General features: G+C 44.8%; 1 protein-coding gene across 2 annotated transcripts in view; it reads left to right on the forward strand.

Annotated features, from left to right (window-relative positions):
* Positions 1-23,888, forward strand: part of TTC27 (tetratricopeptide repeat domain 27) — an 880,123-nt gene extending 856,235 nt beyond the window's left edge. For both annotated transcript variants that reach the window (XM_063917959.1, XM_063917958.1), the window contains 2 exons: positions 64-164; positions 23,710-23,888. In XM_063917959.1, the coding sequence (XP_063774029.1) occupies positions 64-164; positions 23,710-23,832 (224 nt within the window). In that variant the 3' untranslated portion in view covers positions 23,833-23,888. The remainder of the gene's footprint in view (positions 1-63; positions 165-23,709) is intronic.
* The last annotated feature ends 1,144 nt before the right edge of the window (positions 23,889-25,032 follow it).

The following is a 25,032-nucleotide window of genomic DNA, read 5'->3' on the forward strand; positions in this document are numbered from 1 at the left end:
TGATGTAAATAAATACAGTATCTTTGCCATAAAGTAACCTTACATGTCTTTTATACTTTTCAGTGGCAATTAAATGCAGCAGAAGCAAGTCCAATCCACAGGAAGCACTACAGATCTTGTCATCAGCTCGCCTTAATCTACGTGGCCTGTCATCTAAAGCGAAGGTTAGTCACAGGGCGTAATTTGCAGCCTTCAGTTGTTACAGAATGTAAGTTACATCCTTTTTAAAAAAAAAAAGGTATTGTCCTGCCAACTGATCCATCCATATGAGCACATATTCCTATACACTGGCACATACTGATTAGAGTAGTATCCAGTAACAAACATCCATCTGATGTGAATAAACGGCAGGAAAATCTTTTGAGCAGGTCTTTGTTGGTAAAGAAATTGTTTGGTACAGATGTGTCCTCATACACTATTGCCACAGCGGCGTCAAATGGCCTTTCTTGGCGCATCTTGTGCAACTCGCCTTGAGCTAAGCTTCTGTTTTGCTTTAATGTGCGTCTTACTCATGACGTGATGTGACAATACCTTTTCACGAGACTGCCCTGATTAATTTGATATTTGGTATTTCTGTGTGCGAATGAGTCTGAATCTGCATACAAAGTGCGACAGTGGCAGTGGCAACAGTATATTTTCATGTCAAGCTCCATTGTGCTTCATCTGCAGCTCTGTACATATTTAACATGAATTCCTGTGCAGTTAGTCACAGCCTGGCGTCTCTGGTACAGATAGAGTGGTGTCTTGCTGCATCTACTCTACACTACTCAGTGCAGCTCATTAGCGCCACATGGCATATTGAGGCTAGATGTATGAGAACACATCTGTGGGTCACAAATATTCATATACCAGTAGAGTATGCAGGATTAACCGTTTATCCCCTGCCTCTCACAATGGTGGGTAATTGGTTACCCCACATAGTGTTGAGGGAAAGTGCCTAGCTTCAGTGTCTGAGGGGCAGATGTACTAAGCAGTGATAAGAGTGGTGAAATGAGCCAGTGGAGATGCTGCCCATGGCAACCAATCAGCTGCTCTGTATAATTTTATAGTATGCAAATTATAAATGTTATTTCAATGCTGATTGGTTGCCATGGGCAACTTCTCCACTGTTTTCACTGCTTAGTACATCTCACCCTCAATATGTTCAGCCTAAATCTTGGACAATGTCATTGCTTAAACCAGATTTCATCACACTGTTAGGGACTACATATGTAGAGGAGAGGGCTGGCGCTATAAAGAGAAATGTCCTGTCCAGCTAAACTCCACATCTCTAATTCCAGTGATTAAATACCAGACACAAGCTATAGCATACATATTAGGGGTCCTCTAGGAGAGGTGAGATAGAAGATATTCAGTTATTCTTCCTCATTTTCCTTTTTAAATGAAAACACCTGTTGTTGGGTCAATTCTGAGAGGGTGTTAGTTCTAACTGTATAAAAAGCTGAAAGCCACTTAAAAGGCCTCTAGATGCATTCACAGCCCACCAGTGTTGTAGGTTAAATCTGCTGTGCTCATCATTTGAGCTCTACTCCTCTGTCTGTAGTCCATATGTATGCAATAAACGGACAATAAAAGAAGCTCTAGACCTCAGCTTAATAATGCTGGGCGTAGGTAGAGCATAGATGGTAATAGCGCTATGTATAGCTATTTATATTCACCATATTTCTCATGCGTCCTAGAGGATGCTGGGGTCACATTCAGAACCATGGGGTATAGACGGAATCCGCAGGAGACATGGGCACTTTAAGACTTTCAAATGGTGTGACCTGGCTCCTCCCTCTATGCCCCTCCTCCAGACCTCAGTTTAGAATTGTGCCCAGTGAGACTGGATGCACTACAGGGGAGCTCTACTGAGTTTCTCTGAAAAGAATATGTTAGGTTTTTTATTTTCAGGGAGGCTGCTGGCAACAGTCTCCCTGCTTCGTGGGACTAAGGGGAGAGAGGTATGACCTACTTCTAGTGAGTTCAAAGGCACTTCTTCTGGCTACAGGACACCATTAGCTCCTGAGGTTGCTGATCGCTGGGTACGCCTAGAAGCTCACTCCCGCAGCCTGCCGTCACCACCTTACAGAGCCAGAAGATAGGTGAGTAACAGAAGACTTCTTCTCCAGTGACTGCTTTCTGAGGTACCGCGTAGCGAGTGGAACGCTGCGCGCCATGCTCCCATACAAACACAGGCACTGCAGGGTGCAGGGCGCGGGGGGGGGGGCACCCTGGGCAGCATATTATCCTCACAAAAGGCTGGCAAAAGCGGACATGAATGCCTGGGCACTGTCCTTTACCCCGCCAGCGTAATTCATTATTTATTTCCAGGCGGGACTGAAGCGCGCCATTACGGCGGCGGGGCTTCGTCCTCACCTCACCAGCACACTGCTTGGCGCCATATTATCTCCCCAGAGAGACGCTGGTCCCTCCTTCACTGCTGACAGGATCAGGGTGCAAAACAGGGGGGGGGGGGGGGCAGCGATATGGGTGCTTATTATTTGTATATATAAAGTGGTATAAGTCTGTCACTATAAAGATTATTATTCCGTGACTGTATTTTTGGTGCTGGGTTGTGAGCTGACAAATCCTCTGTGTTCCTATAACAGATTTACTGTGGGTCTGTCCCCCATAGGCCGGGTGTCTGGGGGTAATTGGTACATGTGGGTCATCATATAGGTGGCTGAGTATTTTTCCCAAGAGGAAACTATATTAGGGACGCAGACATGTGATGGGGTGACCCTGTCGGCACCACCAATAACTGACTGGGTGAAAATTTGAATAATATTGTGATTCATATCAAAGTAAGGTTGGATAACTCTGTGTCCCAGACACAGACGTAGAGAAAATCTATGGAGGATGGAATGTTCATGACTATACTTCCTTTCCCTCAGGGCCCTCGTGGTCGCAAAAATGTTATTTGCCAAGTTACTACACACTGATACCGACACGGATACCGATTTCTATGTCGACCAGAATGTTTCCTGATTAGATCCAATATTAGCAGAGAGCATTCAGTACATGATTATAAATATTAAGGACGTATTAACGTCACTGAGGACCCTGCTGTTCCTGCAAAAGGGGTCTGTATGTGTATATGTATGTATATATGTATATATGTGTATATATATATATATATATATATATATGTATAGATTTAAATTAAAAGCTGAGGTAATGTTCCTCCATCTCATGTGCTGAACGCTCTGTTTGAGAAAGTCTGGGTCAGCCCGGACAAGATGGTTCAAATCCCCAAGAGGATTCCGGTTGTTTATTCCTTCCCGCCGCGGACGGAATAAAGTGAGAGTCACCCCCTGTTCTGCATGGGGTCCTGTCAAATCCAGCGGATCGTATGCAGGAAGCTACGTTATATTCTGGTTAGGTAACCACAGGTACGTTACTTAGACCTACCGTACAAGCACATGGGAGAGTACTAATATTCAAAAGAAAATGGTCGGATACCTTGTCATCCGATATGGTTACACTGGAGAGAGATACTCCTTACGTTGGGTCATATCAAGCCAATTCCATAGCGGTCTCGGCTAGGAGGGTGTTGTGGATTCACCGATGAAATGCTGCGGCTGACTCCAAGAAGAAATGGAGTCTCTTCCCTATGATGAAGCCTGTTTTGGTGACGGCAGCTGCCGCAGGTAAGTCAACCTTCTTGGCTTATGTTCCCTCACATCGGAGGAAGACGCATCATTATAGAATGCCGTCATTTCGGCCCAATAGATACACAAGAAGTTAAGATTCCCCTTTCTTTGTAGGTAGGGGAAGGAGAAGAGAGAAGAGGTCCAACCCTCTTCAGCATCAGAACTCATCCTCTGCTTCTACCAAATCCACCGCATGATGCTGGAGTTTTCTTGCGGGAGCCCGCACTGGTGGGGGCACGTCTAAAACTCTTCAGTCAGTCCTGGATTCGTCCGGACGTGGACCCATGGGTTTTACAAATAGTGTCCCAAGGGTACAAACTGGTGTTTCAAGTCTTTCCCCCTCACCGATTTTTCAAAGCACCCTTACCAGTTCTCCTCCGGACAGGGAGGTAGTATGCAACGTAATACGAAAGTTGTGTCAGACTCAGGTCAGTGTCCTGGTTCCCCCGTCACAACAGGGAGAAGGCTTTTATTCAAGCCTCTTCGTGGTCCCGAAGCCGGACGGCTCGGTTAGACCAATCCTAAATCTGAAATCCCTCAATTTCTACCTAAAGAAATTCAAATCCATGATGGAATCTCTCATGGCAGTGATCTCCAGTCTGGAGGAAGGAGATTTCATGGTTTCGGTAGACATAAAGGATGCCTACTTACTTGTTCCCATTTCTTCCGCATCAAGCTTTCCTGAGATTTGCTATTTCGGATTGTCATTACCAATTCCAGGCGTTGCCGTTTGGTCTGTCCACGGCCCCGAGGATTTTCACCAGGGTGATGGCAGAGATTATGTTCTCCTTCGCAAGCAAGGAGTCATAATTATCCCATACTTGGACGATCTCCTGATAAAGGCGAGATCCAGGGACCAGTTGGTGCAAAACTTTGCACTCTCCTTGACAGTTCTTCAACAGCATGGTTGGCACCTGAACTTGCCAACATCACAGTTTGTCCCAACGACGTGGTTGTCGTTTTTGGGAATGATAATGGACACAGAACTACATAGGGTTTTTCTTCCAGTGGAAAAAGGCTCTGGGGATTCCAGACTCTGGTCAAGCAAGTTCTGAAACCAGCAAGAGTGTCAATACATCAATGCATTCGGTTGCTGGGGAAGTTGGTTGCGGCCTATGAGGCCATTCAGTTGGTAGTTCCATGCCAGAGTGTTCCAGTGGGACCTGTTGGACAAGTGGTCCGGATCCCACCTACACAGACACCGGAAGATAATCCTGTCTTCCAAGACCAGAATCGCGCTGCTGTGGTAGCTGCACAACTCTCACTTTTTAGAGGGGCGCAGGTTCGGGATCCAGGACTGGATCCTAGTGACCATGGATGCAAGCCTACGAGGCTGGGGAGCAGTCACACAGAGGGGAAAACTTCCAAGGAAGATGGTCAAGTCAGGGAACTTGTCTCCACAAAAACGTTCTGGAATTAAGGGCCATTTAAAACGGCATTCTACAAGCGAAACGTCTTCTTCGAGATCTGCCCGTACTGTTCCAGTAGGACAGTGTTCCAGCAGTAGCGTACATAAACTATCAGGGCGGTATGAAATTCTCCGTTGGACGAAAAAGCATATAAGCGGTCTTCATTCCAGGAGTGGACAACTGGGAAGCAGACTTCCTCAGCAGACACGATCTCTATCCAGGAGAGTGGGGCCTCCACCGAGAAGTCTTCGTAGAGGTGACAAGTCGTTGGGGAGTTCATCAAGTAGACATGATGGCATCTCGTCTCAACAAGAAGCTTCAGAGATATTGTTCCAGGTCAAGGGACCCTCAAGCAATAGCAGTGGATGCACTAGTGACACCGTGGGTGTTTCAGTCGGTGTATGTATTCCATCCACTCTCCTCTCATACCTAAAATTCTAAAGATCATAAGAAGAACAAAGATTCGAGCGATTCTTATTGTCCCAGATGGGCCAAAGAAGGCTTGGTATCCAGATCTTCAGGAATTACTCATAGGAGATCCCTGGTCTCTTCCTCTGCGTGAGGACCTGTTACAGCAGGAGCCGTGCGTATATCAAGATTTACCGCGGCTCCGGTTGACGGCAAGGTGGTTGAACGCAGAATCCTAGCCAGTAGGGATATTCCCAGTGAAGTCATTCCCACACTTATTCAGGCTTGAAATGGGGTAATGTCTGAAACATTACCGCCGTATTTGGAAAAAATATGTTTTTCGGTGTGAATGCAAGAAGGCTGCTACGGAGGAGCTTTCAGCTAGGGCGTTTTCTCCACTTTCCACAAGCAGGTGTGGATGCGGGCCTAAAGTTGGGCTCAATTAAGGTACGGTTTTCAGCCTTATCGGTTTTCTTTCAGACACATTTGCCCTCCTTTCCAGAAGTTCAGACTTTCGTGAAAGGCGTGTTGCTCATACAACCTACATTTGTGCCTCCAGTGGCATCATGGGATCTTCATGTAGTGTTGCAGTTCCTTCGATCACATTGGTTTGAACCTTGCAGAAGGTGGAGTTGAAGCTCCTCACTTGGAAAGTGGTCATCCGGTTGGCCTTGGCATCTGCGGGTGTCTAGGTTAGCGGCCTTGTCTCACAAGAGCCCTTATTTGATCTTCCATGAAGTTAGAGCAGACTTGTGGACACGTCAACAATTCCTGCCGAAGGTGGTTTCTTCCTTCCACATGAACCAACCTATTGTGGTGCTTGTGCCTTCTGATCCCTTTTCGCTGAGTCAAAGTCTCTACGTGTGGTCAGAGTTTTGAAAATTTATGTCGTCGCCAGAACGGCTCAGATTAGGAAAACAGAGGCTCTGGTGGTCCTGTTTGCTCCCAACATGATTGGGTGTCCTGCTTCCAAGCAGACCATTGCGCACTGGATCTGTGTTACGATTCAGCATGCTCATTCCACAACAGGATTGCCGTTACCGAAATAGGTGGGGGCCCATTCTACTAGAATGGTGGGCTCGTCCTGGGCGGTTGCCAGGGGGGTCTCGGCATTGCAACCTTGCAGAGCAGCTATTTAGCAAACACTTTTGCTAAGTTTTTCAAGTTGATACCTTGGCTGATGTTGACCTCAAGTCTGGTCATTTGGTGCTGCAGTGTCGTCCGCACTTTCCCGCCCGTTCTAGAGCTTTGGTATAACCCCATGGTTCTTAATGTGACCCCAGCATCCTCTAGTACGTATGAGAAAATAGGATTTTAATACCTACCGGTAAATCCTTTTCTCTTAGTCCGTAGAAGATGCTGGGCGCCCATCCCAGTGCGTACTGTAACTGCAGTTAAAATTTGTGATTGCACACTGGTTGTGTTACGGTTCTGGTCAGCATGTTGCTGCAATTGTTCATGCTGTTGGCTTGTGTTCTGTTGAATGCCACGTTCTGCGGCATGCTGGAGGTGTGAGCTGGTAAGATGCTCACCTTGGTTTAACAATAAATCCTTTCCTCGAAATGTCCGTCTCCCTGGGCACAGTTCCTTAAACTGAGGTCTGGAGGAGGGGCATAGAGGGAGGAGCCAGGTTACACCATTTGAAAGTCTTAAAGTGCCCATGTCTCCTGCGGATCCCGTCTATACCCCATGGTTCTTAATGTGACCCCAGCATCGTCTACGGACTAAGAGAAAAGGATTTACCGGTAGGTATTAAAATCCTATTTTTTGTCCATTCCTGTATATTTTGCACAGGGCTGGATTAAGCCTTAGGAGGACCTAGTGCATTTAAAACAAGGGGCCCTCCCCTCTTGCCAGCACCACGCCCCTAGCTGTGCCCGCTGTGTGTTTCCTCCTTCTGTAACTCCTACCTGCACTCCTGCAAGGTCTTCAAGGGCCTTGGGACAGGAGGGAGTCATCGGCTCATCTCGCCTCTTCTCCCCCGTGTCCCATAGCCTCAGCCCGCCCCGTGTCTCTCAGCACCCCCCCATCTCGTGCCTCTTAGACTCATCCACAACTCTGTCTTTTCACGAACACCTAATCCCCGCCACCTCCACCCCCTCGGTGTCTCTCAGCCTCCTGCCCTCTGTATTTCTATCTTCCCCCACCGTTTCTTTCATTTGTCAGTCTGGGATGGGGAGGAGGAGTCCAAGGGGGACATTTACTAAGCAGTGATAAGAGCGGAGAAGTGAGCCAGTGGAGAAGTTGCCCATGGCAACCAATTAGCACTGAAGTAACATCTATAATTTGCATACTATAAAATGATACAGAGCTGCTGATTGGTTGATGGAGCAATTTATCCACTGGCTCAGTTCTCCACTCTTATCACTGCTTAGTAAATGACCCCTAAGGTACACAAGGCCGCCTGGGGGGATTTATAATGATGACCTATATTGGGAAAGCTGCCCGGTGACTAGGGAGTAGATCTCAGGCAGTGACAGGGCCATGAACATTTCATCTTTAATGTTTTCTGGACTGCGGTCATCCTGACAAAATAAAACCATAGTGGAGCAGTCCAGAGTCAGGGTGCGCTCCCACTACACAGCTTCTTTATCACAATATATATATATCAGACCTCCCAACTGTCCCGATTTTCGCGGTACAGTCCCGTTTTTTGGGGACTGTCCCGCGGTGGGGGGGGGGGGGGCAGTTGGGAGGGTCCTGCACTCTCTGCTCTGCTAAGCAGACCAGCGGTGATTAGACGCTGTGCGCACGCGCACAGCGTCTATTCAGTGCAGATAGGAGGAGAGGGGACATGCCAGCAGCTCGAGCGCTGGGCATGCCCCCTCAGTGACGAAAATGGGGATGTGGCTCACGATCACGGGTCCTCCCGCGAAGCCACACCCCCTTTGCATAGGACACACCCTTTTTTCGGGAGCGCGCGCCCCGCGCGTGCGTCCCTCTTTACCTAGGAGGAAAGTTGGGAGGTATGATATATGCAGGGTCGGACTGGCCCACAGGGGTACAGGGGAAACCACCGGTCGGCCCCACTGCCTGAGGGCCCACTCTCTTCTCTAGGGATCAGGTTCCAGACTGTGCATTTGTATTATACATGGTAGATATGTTGCATTACACTGCACAAGACAACTGTGTATTTCAATCCTCTGTGGAGGCTGGCCACACCCCCTTTGTAGGCTGACCACACCCCTAAGTATGTGCCCCTATCACTGCATTCCCCCGGTGGGCCCTTCATGCCCCAGTCCGACACTGTATATATGGACAGTTGACCTACATGATTTCATAAAGCTAGATGAACACCATGTTTATGTCCGTTATTTAAAAGACCCGGCTAGAAAAATCATTACTTTTTTGAATTTCCATATATGTAATTCAGAACATATTGTGTTAAGCATACTTGGCTGTAATAGCGTGCAAATGTGGTCACAGTGATTGTGCTCAGTGATCAGTCTACACTGGTCATTCTCAGTCCCTTCCCTTTGCTTTAATTATAATGTAACAACAGGAAATTCCATTCTACTGACCATTCTTGGTCGTGTTTCCTAATTATCAGCCTGAAAGCTGGGAGTTACTATGCCTCATGCACGCTTTGCTAGAAAGCAGTTATTCGTTACCGAACATGTTTTGCTTTTTAGGAATGTCATTTTTAGAATCCATTATCAAAGGACACTTTTACATCAAAGTGCTTCAGTGGAACTGTACATCAAGAAGAATACATAATGGGGGTCATTCCGAGTTGATCGCCCGCTAGCAGTTTTTAGCAGCCGTGCAAACGCTATGCCGCCGTCCACTGGGAGTGTATTTTAGCTTAGCAGAAATGCGAACGGTTGTATTGCAGAGTGGCTACAAAAATTTTTTGTGTAGTTTCAGAGTAGCTCAAAACCTACTCAGCGCTTGCGATCACTTCAGACTATTCAGATCCGGATTTGACAAACCCGCCCAGCGTTCGCCCAGCTACGCCTGCGTTTTTCCGCACACTCCCTGAAAACAGTCAGTTGCCACCCAGAAACGCCCACTTCATGTCAATCACTCTGCGGCAAGCAGTGCGACTGAAATGCATCGCTAGACCCTTTGCAAAACTACATCGTTCGTTGTGCCCGTACGTCGCACGTGCGCCGCATGCGCAGAACTGCTGTTTTTTAGTCTGATGGCTGCGCTGCGAACAAATGCAGCTAGCGATCAACTCAGAATGATAACCCAATATTTCTAAATGAAGGAAAGCTTTCTGATCATTAAGATTAATTGGTGTTAATTTACTATGGCCCTCATTCCGAGTTGATCACTCGCTAGCTACTTTTAGCTGCCGTGCAAACGCATAGTTGCCACCCACGGGGGAGTGTATTTTCACTATGCAAGAGTGCGAACGCCTGTGCAGCCGAGCGGTACAAAAACATTTTGTGCAAAACAAGACCAGCCCTATAGTTAGTTATTCTGTGTGACGATTGCTGCGACGAAGGTCCCGGAATTGATGTCAGATACCCCCCCTGCAAACGCCTGGACACGCCTGCGTTTTTCCAAACACTCCCTGAAAACGGTCAGTTGACACCCATGAACGCCCTCGTCCTGTCAATCTCCTTGCGTTCGGCTGTGCGAATGGAATCGTCGCTAGAAGCAGTGCAAAACAACGATGCTCTTTGTACCCGTACGACGCGCGTGCACATTGCGGCTCATATGCATGCGTAGTTTTGCTGTTTTTTTAAATGATCGATACGCAGCGAACAACGGCAGCTAGCGATCAACTCGGAATGAGGGCCTATGCCATAAGCATGAGTTAGCAATAGACCAGCTTGGCGCATTCTCAAAGGTTTGTATACAGATGTGTCCTTTCACATCTTTTCTGCGTATAGCAGTGCTCTGTAGCAGTACCGCGATGCAGACTTATCATGGTATACCACATGGATTCGCAACCCCGTCAGCCCCATTGAAGTCGATGCATAGTGGGAGTGTGTGTACGCACGCAACCCGCTATGCCGCTGTCCACTTGCACAAAGCAGCAATGATGTCAAATGGTACATCTGTAAGCAAAATGTTGTGCTACAAATCCGTCCTCGTACATCTAGTTTTAATACACCATGCAGTGTGAGATGCTAGGCATTAGTGACCTGCCAGGTCATGTGCAACTCTGCTGTCGTCTTATGCATCTTAATTGTAACTCAATGCAACTAGGATGCACCAGGAGACTCTGCTGATTAATTTGTTATGTAACACTTGTATATAGTGTGCGACTGAGTCTGTAAACAGAGCAGAATGGAACTTGTATTGGAAAAAAGAGGCAGATGCTACATTGTAGCACTTCGTATACAGATTCAGAGACTCGGGTGTATTTACTAATGCTAGCCATACATCAAGGAGATATCGTTCCAACCAGCCAACTAGTTGGCTGGTTGGAATCATAATCTGGCAGTGTGTGGGAGCAAACGATTATCAGCCGTTTGCTCCCACACGATAAAAAATGGCCAGAAACGGTCTGTCCAACTAGTTGGGAAAATCAAACCTGTTTGATTTTCCCAACTAATCGTTCGGGTGTAGGGGACACTTCCCCCCCCCCCCCCCCCCCAACTGAACGATAAGTAGGCGGACACTGGCCGGGAGTGTCCGCTTGCTTCTGTCACCCTCACTGCCAGCTGGGTTGACTTTGTCATCCCAGGATCCCTGGCAGCGGTGGTGGTACTGTGGGGCAGGTTCAGAGGTCACACTGGGACCCCAGCATTGGCACCCACCTGAGATCACTGCCCCTCACCCCGCGATCGCTGCACCCCACCCACGGTCATTGCCCCTTCCGCGCGCGATCACGGCACCCCCGTTACGATGTGTGGCTGAGCAAGGAGGGGTGTGGAGGACACTGGTGGGGATGATCCAGCACCGTAGCGCAGTCTATCTGCAACGATCATCCCATGCATCAGTGAGGACTGGAGTGCAGGGCAGGTTGCGATCACTCTCTTCGTCTCCGCAGAGCAGCATATCGTGGTTTCTGTAATGTGGACGGTGCATCAGCCGTTGCTCAGCAACCCCTTAGTAGAGGGTTCTGGGTTTGGAGTATCACCGGAGGCGCAGCGCTAACTCTGGGGAAGATAAATGCCTCTGCATCTAAATCCATAGGCTGCACTTCAGGTCATAGGCAGCGAAGCAAACAGGAAGTTTTATTTTTATTGCCCAATATACCATTTATTACAGCTTTTTCATCTTGATGTATTTGTTGATGGGGTATAAAAGAAGCTGTATTTGTGCTTTGAGCAGCAGGCTGTGATTGCACTGAGCTAGCAGGTTTTATTTTTTATTTTTTTTAGGTCATACATATATCAATGGTTGTTTACGTGTCTTTTTCCAATACAGTGCTTTCCTTTTATAAAAACTGTATTATTTTATGTGTGTTGCTCAAGACAAATGGTTTAAGATCAAGAGTGGCCACAGGATGCATGACGAATCACATCTTGAATGCAATGCATCCCGCCATTCATTGTGAGCATTACGCCGCTTGTTAACAACGTATACAGAAAGGACAGATCTCTCCATAAGAGCTGTCCTGTGCGATAGAAGGACTTTTGGGTTTAAGACAGTATGTGTTGGGGGTGCTGGGAGGGAGCCTGTTGGATCCCTCTCAGGGGGGGAAACGCGGAAAGAAGTCCATAAGCTTCTTTTGGGCAACGCCATCCATGCGGGCTTGGTGCATATGTATGCCGTAAGCTGCCAAACCTCTGAAAAATGCATTTTCGGAGGTTTGACCACAAAATATACACTGCTGCATCCCACCCCATATGTAAATATTCCATTATATTGGACATGGTTGCTTAATGCAGTTGACGCAACATCGTAAATGTTTTCTAAATATAATCAGAACTGCTATGAAATAGGTGATCATTACTCACTGATTTAATAATGTGTAAATAAATATAGGGCCCCATATAAAAATGATACATAACCCCTTTAGCAATCGTTGCAGGGGTTATACCTTACTTTCACTGTTCAGCAAACAGCGGTAAACTAAGTTTACAGCTGTGTGCCCCTGTACTGCCCTCGCCAACTATAGATGGCAAGAGCAGTACAGTCCCCATTGCCAGCAGTGGGTACCCAGCGCTGCCTTATTGGCTTCAGTGAAGCCTTCAGGGCATTGTTGGGTCCCCACAGGGGTGAAACTGTCATGCAAATGTGCAAACTTGATGTCGCCTGTCAGCGGTGGCCAGCCAGCAGCAGAACAGAGGACACCGCTGAGGAGGGAGACACTGCTTGACCTCGCTGGAGAGGTAAGTCATGCTGAATACCAGCTGCATGTGATACTAAACTAAATATGCTGCTGGTATTAAAATTTGTTGATAAATGGGGCCCATATTTTGATCTGTGGCAGATAAGCGTTAACTGCCCTTAAGGCCAGTGTACAGTTATTTGTTCAACCAGGCACTGTATGTTAGTGTCAGATAATCGGTCTGTCTGATGATGAGTTTGATTTCACAATGGGGTCAATTTTATCATCTTTGCATCTTATTCCCCGAAAATGCTCATTTTCAGGGGCTAACCGCAAATGTGTAGTATCACCTAATTGTATTAACGAGTGAAAGCAGCAGATCTCTGATATCTGCTGCGATCCTTTCACTTCCTACTGCAGCCACAACCCCCATAGGTTTCTATGGAGGATGCAATGCTGCCAAATAAGAGCTTGGCCCCCGCATCTAGCGCAATCTAAATGTATGGTGATGAAAGAAAAGCCCAGTTTCACTGAAATAAAAACACTTCTGCATGTTTTGAATTAAAAAACAAAACAAAACTGAAGTACTGTAGGCAGGCACTGTCCGCCTACTTTGGTGACATCACAAGTTGGACAGAAGTTGGCAGGTTGGTTGGCCTGATGAAAAGTTGGTTAGATGTGTGGAGCACTGTTTTAGTTGAACAGACAAGTTGGAAGTTTGGAGTGTTGGAGAAAAGTTGGTCTGATGTATGGCTAGCATAAGCCTTGGATGCAGATAAAGTGGATGGAGATAAAGTACCAGCCAATCAGCTTCCAACTGCCATGTCACAGGCTGTGTTAGGAGCTGGTTGGTTGGTACTTTATCTCCGTCCACTTTATCTCCATCCAAGGCTTAGTAAATAGACCCTTCAGTCACACACAGACACCCAACATTAGCAGAGTCTCAAGGATCTGGCGCACTGACAGTGGCTGTTTGGCGCGACTGCAGCAATGATGTATGAGGACATATCTGTATAGTGGACCCTAAAATCTTAGCTTACAGAAGTGTCCTCATTTATTGGTTGTTCATACGCCATACGGTGTGACAGAGACGCTCCAAAAAGGAGGTGTACCTTTTTTCTTTTCTTTTTTTTTCTTTTTTTTACATCTTGCTTCCTAGTGGCATTGCAGACACAGCAAAAAGCCGCTCACAGGGGTATATGCAATTGCGGTCGAATTCCCGAAAATGTCGAAAAACGGGACATTTTTGCCCAAAAAAATAAATTCGACAATGCAATTCAGTACTTTTTGCCAAAAAAACGGACTTTCCAAATTCGACTTTTTGAAATTCGACATTTGTCAAATTCGACATTTCTGCAATGGTACAAATGCGGCAATTTGACAAAAGTATATTCAATTGAATATTGTAAATTCGACAACAGGGCTTTTAGACCGTAAATTCGTCATTTTCAATCCGCCACAGTTTGCTGGCGGAATCTAATAAAAAATTTTAGAAACCTGTTTTTTTGTGTGTTTTTTTAATTGGTAATAGCATATCTATTTATATTAGAAGGGATTAGGTACTTGGTTTGTCTATTTTGGAGGCACAAGTATTATTTATATATTTTTAAAAATATTATTGTTTTTTGATTTTTTTTATGGAATGAAAAAAAATTGCGTGGGGTCCCCCCTCCTAAGCATAACCAGCCTCGGGCTCTTCAAGCCGGTCCTGGTTCTAAAAATCCGGGGGAAAAACTGACATGGGATCCCCCGTATTTTTAAAACCAGCACCGGGCTCTGCACCTGGTGCTGGTGCAAAAAATACGGGGGACAAAAAGCGTAGGGGACCCCGTATTTTTTATACCAGCATCGGGCTCCACTAGCTGGGTAGATAATGCCACAGCTGGGGGTCACTTTTATACAGCGTCCTGTGGCTGTGGCATTAAAAACGCAACTAGTCACCCCTGGCCGGGGTACCCTGGAGGAGCGGGGACCCCTTCAATCAAGGGGTCCCCCCCCACGCAATTTTTTTGGGGGGTTTTTTCCCGTTTTAAAAAAAAAAAATTAAATCTAATCAAAATCCGTCAAATCGGCCGTTTTTCGACAGCGGGACTGTCGAATCCATTTTTTATTGAATATGTTGAATTTTGGCACCCACCTGCCGGAATTCGACGGTCGAATTGTGTTGAATTAAAAAACGGACGAAAAATTGCCGCGATTCGCCGGCAATTGCATATACCCCACAGTGTACTACAGATTCCGGGCTGCCACTATAGCTGCACAGGAATTTGTTTTACACGCGTGCAAAGTCGCAGATGAAACCCAAAGGAACTCAGCCTGCGGAAATCCACGGCCGCTCTCATTGCAGCTCTCATTGTATAGATGTACAAGTGTCACATATCAAATTGATCAGTGTAAGCTATCAGTGTAGTTTTGTGTGACTTAATTATGCTACTAAGACGCACAATTTACCCAAAAAGACACTCAGCGTGAGTGAGTTCTACGGGACCTGCCACAATGAGAGTGGTGAGAAAGGATACATCTGTAAGTCACAGGCCACAACTGGGGTAATAGTGAGGAAGTAGCAATATAGATAGACTTATAGATAGTAATATTACTATAATAAACTATGATGTAGGTTTATGCATAAAATATACCTTGCAGGGAGAGGAAATGAACTGCAGCATCATGCTCTTGGGGAGGGGTTTGGAACCCAGGAGGCTGGTATGCATTGCAAAAATTTAACCATTTAACCATTCTAAAATATGTTTTTTGATTTAAAAAAATAGCATTACTACAGATTGGTACAGACTGTATTGCAATGATTGGAATTCCCCCCCCCGCCCCCCCCAAAAAAAAATAATAATATTTTTAAATGGTCTTTTGCCAAAGCAAGGGCAACGCCGGTAAAAGCATAAAGGATACTATGTAATTTGTCCACACTTTTAACAAAACAACTGTAAGGTGTTTTCAAAGACTGGCTGCAGCCTAGTGAACTGTGTACTTAGTATGCACAACCATAGAACACCATTGTATTGTACAAAGCCTTAATACTTGTAAACGCTGCAGACAGCCCTGATACTGAAGCAATAACTTGCCATAAAGTTCCTGTGTAGGTTAATTTGCTTACATTATTTGTTTAGACTAGGGGTGGGCAAAATACGGCCCGCGGGCCGGATGCGGCCCGCGAACCGATCCTGCCCGGCTTGCTGCCGCCCACCTGCGCGCAATGACAAGCGGCCCGACCAGCTGAACTGCTTGTCATTGCTCGGCAGTACTACCTCCAAGATACCGGCGCCAGTCCAGGGGCGGAACTGCCGGAGACAATGGAGTCTTTTGCCGCAGTGCTCCAGCCCTGATGTGGGCACTTCGACTCCATGTCCCGGCCAGCTTCCAGCCCAGGTCAACGGCAGCGGCTGCGAGCTGATGCCTGAAGCTGCGCGGCTCTATTTGCCGCAGCCGGCACTATGTGATCTTTCCCCTCCTGCTCCTTGTCAGCCTGCACAGCTCCTCCTCCTTGGCCTGCTACTCTCACTTACCCTCCGAGTCCCAGCCAGCCAGGCAAAGATCCGCCTCTGAGACAAGGGGAAGGACTTTGCTTTGCACTGCAGTCAGAGGTGGGCTCTCAGTCACAGGGGTCTCTCGGGCATGTGTCCTGGGCCCCCCTCCTTCAATGGGACATCCCTGATTACCAGAAAGGAGGAAGCAGTGTCCCAGCAGGGGTGGGGGCGGGGCTACCCAGCACGGAGCACAGCCCTGATGCTCCTGCAGTTTAACATGCAACATGCATGGCACTGGCAGATAGGATGATGGACCTGTCAAAGTTTCCATGCAGTGACAGTGTTTAAGGTATGAGGGACCATAAATGATATTATGTCTGTGTAACTGTATATGATAATGTGCCTGTAACTCTGTGTATGTGTCTGTATATGTCTCTGTGTAACTCTATATGTGTCTGTAGCTCTGTATGTGTGTCTGTAGCTCTGTATGTGTCTGTAGCTCTGTATATGTATCTGTGTAACTCTGTGTATACTGTATGTCTGTAACTCTGTATATGTATCTGTGTAACTATGCATCTGTAATTCTGTGTATGTGTTGGATCAGTATGATTCTCCGCCGTTTGGGATCCCGGCGGTCAAAATACCGACGCCAGGATCCCGATATCTCGAAACCAACAGGGGTGAGTAAGGGGTGTTCTCCCCTCTCCCCATCCCCCTAACCCTCCCTCCCCGCAGCATAACGCTAACCTCCTCCCTTGGTGCCTAACCCTAACCACCCCCCATGGTTGCCTAAACCCAACCTCCCGTCCCCGCTGCCTAAACCTAACCTCCCCCCCGCAGCCTAACCCTCCGAGGGTGGTGCCCAACCCTAACCTCCCCTCCTCGCAGCCTAATCCTAACCCACCTGGACGCAGCCTAACCAACCCCCTCCCCCCTACAGTGTGTAAAAGAGAGTTCTACCTGCTGTAATGTGTCATGTAAAGGGGGGCTTTACCTGCCGTGATGTGTAATAGGGGCTCTACCTGGAGTAATCTGTAAAATGGGTCTCTACCTGGCATAATGTGTGACGGGCTCTGCTGGCGTAATATGTGTAAAAGGGGCTCTACCTGGTGTAATGTGTGTAAGTGGCGCTACTGTGTGGCGTAATTTGAATAATGGATACTATTGTGCAGCCTAATATGAATCTGTATTATGTTTTGGCCACGCCTCTTCCACACGAAGCCACGTCCCTATATTTTTGGCGCATGGGGGGGCTGCTATTTTGTGTGCGGCCCCCGAATACTGACAGGAAAGTGTCAAGTGGCCCCTCATCTGAAATAATTGCCCACCCCTGGTTTAGACTCTGGGTACTAAGACTCTGGGTACGAAAAGTCTTGGAGAGTGATAAAGTGGAGAGAAAGTACCAACCAATCCGCTCCTAACTGCCATTTTTCTAGCACAGCCTGTGACATGGCGGTTAGGAGCTGATTGGCTGGTACTTTATCTCTCTTCACTTTATCACGCTCCAAGGCATAGTACATCTCCTCCTAGTGTTTTAGGATAGTTGAACACATAATATTGCCACATGTGTATTATACCTCAAATTTCTACCCATTTTGAGTTGTGTTCATCTTTCATTAACAAGATGGATGTATCATCTCAGTTTTATACATAGGTGCTTCTCCCTGAAGCACCTTAATAAGAAGCCTCACATCACAATGCTCCGTTATAGGAGGACAATGTGTAACTCTCAACCTTTAACTCCCTGCTAGCCTCCATTACATCATGACAATGTCCCTGTCCTCACTAGTCAAATCACACACACACATATATATATATATATATATATGTATATATATATATAAACAATAGGCTAGAACCCACAACACTCATACATACGTGGTGCCAGTGGTATTTGTGACCACACCATTTAAATAAAAATAAAATCATACAAATTCAGCACTCACCTAATATTAACACTTCAAACTGTAATTCATCTGAATTCAGGGAATGTTAGTTCCAAAATATTGCAATAATTTGTTAAGCTGACCAGCCCCTTCACGGCCATTCCCATTTGGTCAGTCCCTACACTGACTTTCAAAAATCTGAGCATTGCTCTCAGGCATCTTTTGGATTTTAAATACACAGTATACTTCTATCATGGGTTTAGGCCCTGTCACACACTTTTAAAGAGACAGGAACCACACCCAAGCATATCAGTTACTAAACACCTGGGGAATTTCTTAACATTTAATTTACATATGGACAATAGGGGTGCAAGAAAAAGTGCGACCACAAAAATTTTATATAAACAATAGGCTAGAACCCACAGCACTCATACATACTGTATATATCATGCTCTGAGCTTTCTGATGATTTCACTGGCTGTGCTGTGACTGTTCCAGTATTATGATTGGCTAATACATAGGTTACACACAGATGAGCAGGAGATGAACATTATAAATGGTTCAGACCCTAAACAAACGCAACTTGGAATGCTGGAAAAATTCAAAGACACTGATTTCTAAAGGTAAAATCTTCTAGTGCCACAATAAATGGAACATATGGGATCTGTAAACATGTAAAGCATTTTTTGTATGTGTGTGATAATGCTGCTGCCCTTTTTGTATTGTGTAAGGGTATTATAAGTCGCCCAGGAATTCCAGACTATGGAAATCTGAGGTGACTTCTATATATTTAATAGGGATGTTTAATTCGTTTATAATGCACAAACTTTTCTAATGAATACTAGTCATTGGTACTCAGTATGATGACTTTGGAGTTCACAATTTATAGAGATGTTATTTATATAAGTTTATACATATACACTGTGTAGACAGAAGTAATTGGTCACCGTTGCACAATCAAAATAGTGTGCTCCTGCAGCAGATACATGTTCGTGAAGGTATAAAATGGGTAGAGGGGCAATGATTAGATCATTTGCTAATGAAATGGCTTGCTGAAAGGAGCTAACTGAGTTTGAGCAGCATACAATGATCCCCTTTTCAATCAGAGGTATGAGTGTGAGAAGCAGTGCGGATGTAAGGAAGGTTCCTAAATCCACTCTGTCTTTTGTCTTTAATGCTTGGTAAAGAACAACGGTCATTGCAGGAATGCACCTCACTCTGAAAGACCCCAACCTCTGCAACCCAGGGACCAGAGAGCTGCGAAAGAACAGGGGTTTTACCTACAGTAAAGCATGGAGGTGGTGGCGTTATGCTGTGGGGATGTCTCAGCTGGTTTGGCATGGGTCCATTAGTTGTAATGCATGCTCATATTAACTCTGAAAAGTATAGAGATAGTCTTGATAACTTTGTGCTCCATACATCATGGCAGTTCTTCAGAAACAACAAATGTTTTTATCAGGATGGCAATGCCATCTGTCACGTTTCCAGGGTGAAGCTGGACTGGTATAGTATACAGAAAATTCTGTAAACCAGGAAGGACTGGCTAGCTCCTAACCCCATTGAGAACCTCTGGGATGAATTGGAGCGATAGGTGCGACCTTCTTCAGTGTTACAGTTGGTCACTGTACTAAGGGGGACATGTACTAAGCAATGATAAAAGTGTAGAAGTGAGCCAGTTGAGGAGTTGCCCATGTCAACCAATCAGCTGCTCTATATACTGTTATAGTATGCAAATGATAAATGTTACATCAGTGCTGATTGGTTGCCATGGGCAACTTCTCCACTGGCTCACTTCTCCACTTTTATCACTGCTTAGTACATGTCCCCCTAGGGCCTTATTCAGGTTTGTTAGTAATCCAAAAAAGTTAGCAATTGGGCAAAACCATGGGGGTAATTCCAAGTTGATCGTAGCAGAAAATTTGTTAGCAGTTGGGCAAAACCATGTGCACTGCAGGGGAGGCAGATATAACATGTGCAGAGAGAGAGTTAGATTTGGGTGGGTTATTTTGTTTCTGTGCAGGGTAAATACTGACTGCTTTATTTTTACACTGCAAATTAGATTACAGATTGAAGACACCACACCCAAATCTAACTCTCTCTGCACATGTTAAATCTGCCTCCCCTGCAGTGCACATGGTTTTGCCCAACTGCTAACAAAATTCCTGCTGCGATCAACTTGGAATTACCCCCCATGTTGCACTGAAGTTGGGGCAGATGTAACATGTACAGAGAGATACTAAATTTGAGTGGAGTGTGTTCAAATTGAAATCTAAATTGCAGTGTAGAAATTTAGCAGCCAATATTTACTATGAAATAATATTACCAACCAAAATCTAAATCTCTCTGCACATGTTACATCTGCCCCACCTGCAGTGCAAAATGGTTTTGCCTAATTGCTAACTTTTTTGGTTTGTTAACAAATCTGAATAACCCCCTTAAGACGGAATGGCAAAACATACTGCCTACTGTTGTCCAGGAACGTGTGGACAGTTTGCCAAGAAGGGTGTCTGCTGTAATCACTGCACATGGTGGGCCTACAAAGTACTTACGTCAATAAAATCTCGTTGATCTATTTGCTGTTAGTGCCTAATCTCTCTTGTCTACATAGTGTATATTTATTTGTGTAGATAATTGGCAAGGCTTATTTTATCAGAGTTTTACTTTTTTAAATGTATGAAGACATGCATTAGTGCATATTATATAACATGGGCACTTCTATGATGTATTTGTGAATATTTCAGATAATCATTCCACAAGCCATTCAGCTTTATACATTTTGCAGTTTAGCGTGGAATACTAAATACAGTATGTACTTATATTATGGTTACTGAGAGTTCCAGGATCCCCTGACGTCAGGACTCCTCTGCACCGACATTCCTACCATTCTGTTTCAACTTTATTCTAGTATAGATCATTTATAAATCAGCAAGTGACCTAAGTGGTATATTATGAAGGCCAGTTTATGTTTCAGCCACGGAGCTGTCCTTGTTGTTTTGTTTAACAAGAGGAAGTGAAAAGGAAAACATCCACAGTAGCCAGGCTATGTAGAGCCAGACGGCCCTTCCTCAATGACTTTGTCTTCATCTGTACTAAAACCGCTTTAAAGACTTTCATCTTCCTCATCACAACGGACGGTCATCGTCCATTTTTCCCACGTACAGTACATAGACCTAATTCAAGTAACATTTTGCTTCCTATTAAACTTTTTTTTTTTTCAGATAAAGTTCAATGTTAGTTACAGTAATTACATCCTTAAATTCAGGGTGTGGGCAGGTCTCATTATATGTGGAGATATGCTATTATGTTAGTAGCAATGAATATATGGCACATTCTGATGATTTTTAATTAGAAGAAAATGGGAAGACAGTAAATAATATATTTGGAAGTATGATTGTGGTAAAAACACTCAACCCTATTTTTATTTTCAATTTATTTTTCCTTTTTTTTTTGACAAATAATTTTAGCAGACCTCTTAAACAAGGATTATAAGGTATAACAAATATAACAGCAAAGCAGGAAGAAGCTAAGGGCTGTAAGTGAAGGCTTGTCGCCCGTCACTGTCTTAATGCATATATTTTAGAATTTACTGTTTCTGCGTAATCCCGTTATACGGCATGTGACAATCCTCTCATAATACAGCAATTTGAAAAGATATCCATAGTGTTAAGGATGGGTATGACATCAACAGTGGTGTGGTATGACATCGGGGGGGTGAATGCAGGACTGTACCATGACAGCAAGCTAATAAACATATGTTTCATTCAAGAGACTTCTGCTTCTAAATATGAAATGTAGCAAAGCTATATATTAATTTTAAAAAAAGTATTCCGAGCTGCTCCTATTGGACAAGTCCCTGCCACACTGGACCTAATGGAAAAATACAGACGATACAAACACCAAGAGAACGCTTATACTGCAGAAAATGTTGTAGTTTAGTTGAATAACATAAAATAAATATGTATGGTGCGTACATGGAAAAGTCTTATGTTTTTAGCTTGTCTGGATGATTTAAGGATTCTACTGGAACCCATGGAAGAACTAAAGTATTCTAAAAGATGCTACTTAATGGTATTAACAGCCCTGAAGAAGTTGCTTATGACAAAATGCCCTGGGTGACAGTAGCTGTATTGCCATAAACAACACGCATGCTCTCTTAGAGCTCACATCACAGAGAGGGTGATTGTGGACTTGCAGTTATCATCTGTTATGGCTGGTAGTCCATTATATGGCCAGTGTCTGTTACGGGTCCATCTCCTGATTTGTAGACGAGAAGGGGGTGAGCAGGGATTGTAGTACTGCAGGACACTTCCACTTAGAGTTTGGCAACTGAGTAATAGTAGCCACATGCTTCCCAAAAATGATGTCTGTCATCACACCACTGCCGAACTTATTAATTTTGCCGTCTCCAATTGACACACTTGTGCTGAATAACTGGAATGCAAAGATGTATGTGGGGGAGAGGGGTGAGGTAGTGGTACTACAGGGCTTTTCGTTTTCGGAAGGAACTATGTTTAAAGCTCTCCACAGCAAGGGATGTTTAAGATTGTAGGGTATAGGCCAATTTGCATGGACAGTTCTCAGCTGGTGTAGTACAAAATGTAGCCAATCAGATTGTCGCCATGATCTGAATGACATTGTACATTGTCATCGTGCATGTTGATAGACTGCATGTCGACATAGCGTTTTTACAGTAGTTAAGCCATAACCACAGCTTAATACTGACATGTATCGACTGCCGACATGCTGTACACAATGTTGACACTTAGACCATGTCAACATAATGTCTGAAAAAAGTCCCCAGCTGTTTTATGTTGACCATACAAGTCTTAAATCTGTTACTTGGTTGAACACAATAGGCCAAAACCAGAAATCTGACAGCTGGATTGCCAGGCATGCTGATTATCCACATACACTACCTGGTGATATTGGCTCATTCTCCATCTTACAGTCTGTTTCAGCAGTACTGGGACCCAATATGTTCATATTCCTGTGAGCTGTGGACACTGAGGGCAGTTGTCAACCACCACATATGAAAGGACCTCCAATCACTTTATTGATTGGCAAAACATTTTTTCCATGCCCATTTTTAATAAAATATCTTATTACAGTGTAACAGGTGCCAATACACTATACAACAGAGAATTAAGTTCTTAGGGTCTAATTCAGCCAAACTACAACTCCTTCCACTAGCATGCTGGGTGTGTCCCGTTCAACGCCCCCTCTGCAAAAAAATGTGAGTGCTTCGCTAAACTGTGGAGTGCTCGCCAGTCGCAGGGCTGCCATTTTTTGGGTCACTGCGGCTGTGTGTGATGTCATGCAGCCACCATGGCCCACCCCCGCAAACTGTCCGGAAACGCCTCACTTGTCTGGACCGTGGCGCCCCCCCCCCAACGCCACATCAGTGCCCAAAAAATGCTGTGACGCCGCCCCGTCACCTCCTCCGGCCACAACTTAGACCGCGATCAAATGTTAAGTCCTCACACATGCGTGCAGTGGCGTGCGGGCATGCGCAGATGTGTGGAAATCGCAGAATAGCCATTTCAACACTTCAGCATACCAAGCTGAATCGGGCCCTTAATGCTGATATACATTCTATTAAAACATTAACATTACATACATTTTCATCTATTTTACTTTATTATATTTGTTTACATTTTAGCATTTTGCTAGTTTATTATGTGCTTTATGACGTTTTTCATTTTATTATTTTCACAGCAACTTTTTACAGATGTGGCAAGTGGAGAAGTATCTGCTGAATTAGTCGATGACGTTAGAGAAATGGACAGTCTTCTCTCCGAGCTGCAAGAAACCAGTAATCAGCTGCGTAATCAATATTGAGAAGGATTCGACTGTACAACCAAACATACTGTATAATAAAGGCTTTCTTTATAAGAGTCCTGCTGTTTCCTACTTCTTCTCACTTGTGAGCTTCAGGTCTGTAATCTGCCTCAGAGTCATGTGTCTGACCTATATGTAATGATTTTGGACACCCTGGAATGACTACAATTTTATTATTTATAAGGCACTTATTTGGGATTAGTTTTACATGAGTGCATCAAGTAATTGGCTTGGGTCCTCTGAAAGAAACTGCTGATGGCTGGGGAAGCTTAAATGTCCTTTTTATATCACAAGATAGGAGAAAGTGTAGGTTTGTGAATGCTAATAACATGAAGCCACGGAACAATTATCTTTATCATCCAAAATATGTAACAGAGAAGACATGGTAACTGTCAGTTCTTAACCAGTTACAGCAGCCAGGAATCCCTACTATTCTAGAGGTACAGTATCAAGGTCTCCAGTAGCGTCACATTACACTGGTCTTTCCTGTGCTTTGCCCTTCAGCTGTGAAAGTTCTACATACAGTATGTGGATTTTAAAATAGAAAATGTGAAGATTTTAAAGTTATGGTTTAGCATTTATCAAAACAAAAAAAATCTATTCCCAGCATTATTCATGCAAGGGTCTGATGATTTCCTATATGCGCAGACAGTACTGTTAGCTTAAAATGAAAGGAAATGTTAAAAAAAAGTATAATAATAATTTTGAAGGGTGATGGAGTATTTCCTTCACATTTTGCATCAATAGGAAAATTACAGCTACTCTTCAATGTGAAGCTTTGGTCTCATGCGTAGTGCCCCTGCTCTGTTCTATTCCAGAGTGGTTTAAGATGGATAAGCCCACTCCTTTATACTGTACATGTATTGAAAATGTAATGAAATGGGATCTATTTCTGCATGTCGGTACCTTAGTGATCAGTTTAATCACTTTAAATACATGTCCTTCAATGGATAATAAGCAGTCACTTTTATTTGCTGCCCTATGGTTGAAAAACAGAATTTACTTTAATGAGCTTCTCTGGGACACTAATACCCCTTTCACACCGCAGCTTATACCCGGTATTTTGCCATTTTAACTGGCTTCCTAAACGGGTCAAGCTGCGATGTGAAAGGGTCCCCTTCAATTTACCGTTTTCAAAATACCGGTATTTTGAAACTGTAAAAAAGAAGGGTCCTACCCGTTTCAGTCCCATTTCACTGT

Source organism: Pseudophryne corroboree, chromosome 4 (assembly GCF_028390025.1).
Source record: "Pseudophryne corroboree isolate aPseCor3 chromosome 4, aPseCor3.hap2, whole genome shotgun sequence".
Classification (NCBI taxonomy): domain Eukaryota; kingdom Metazoa; phylum Chordata; class Amphibia; order Anura; family Myobatrachidae; genus Pseudophryne; species Pseudophryne corroboree.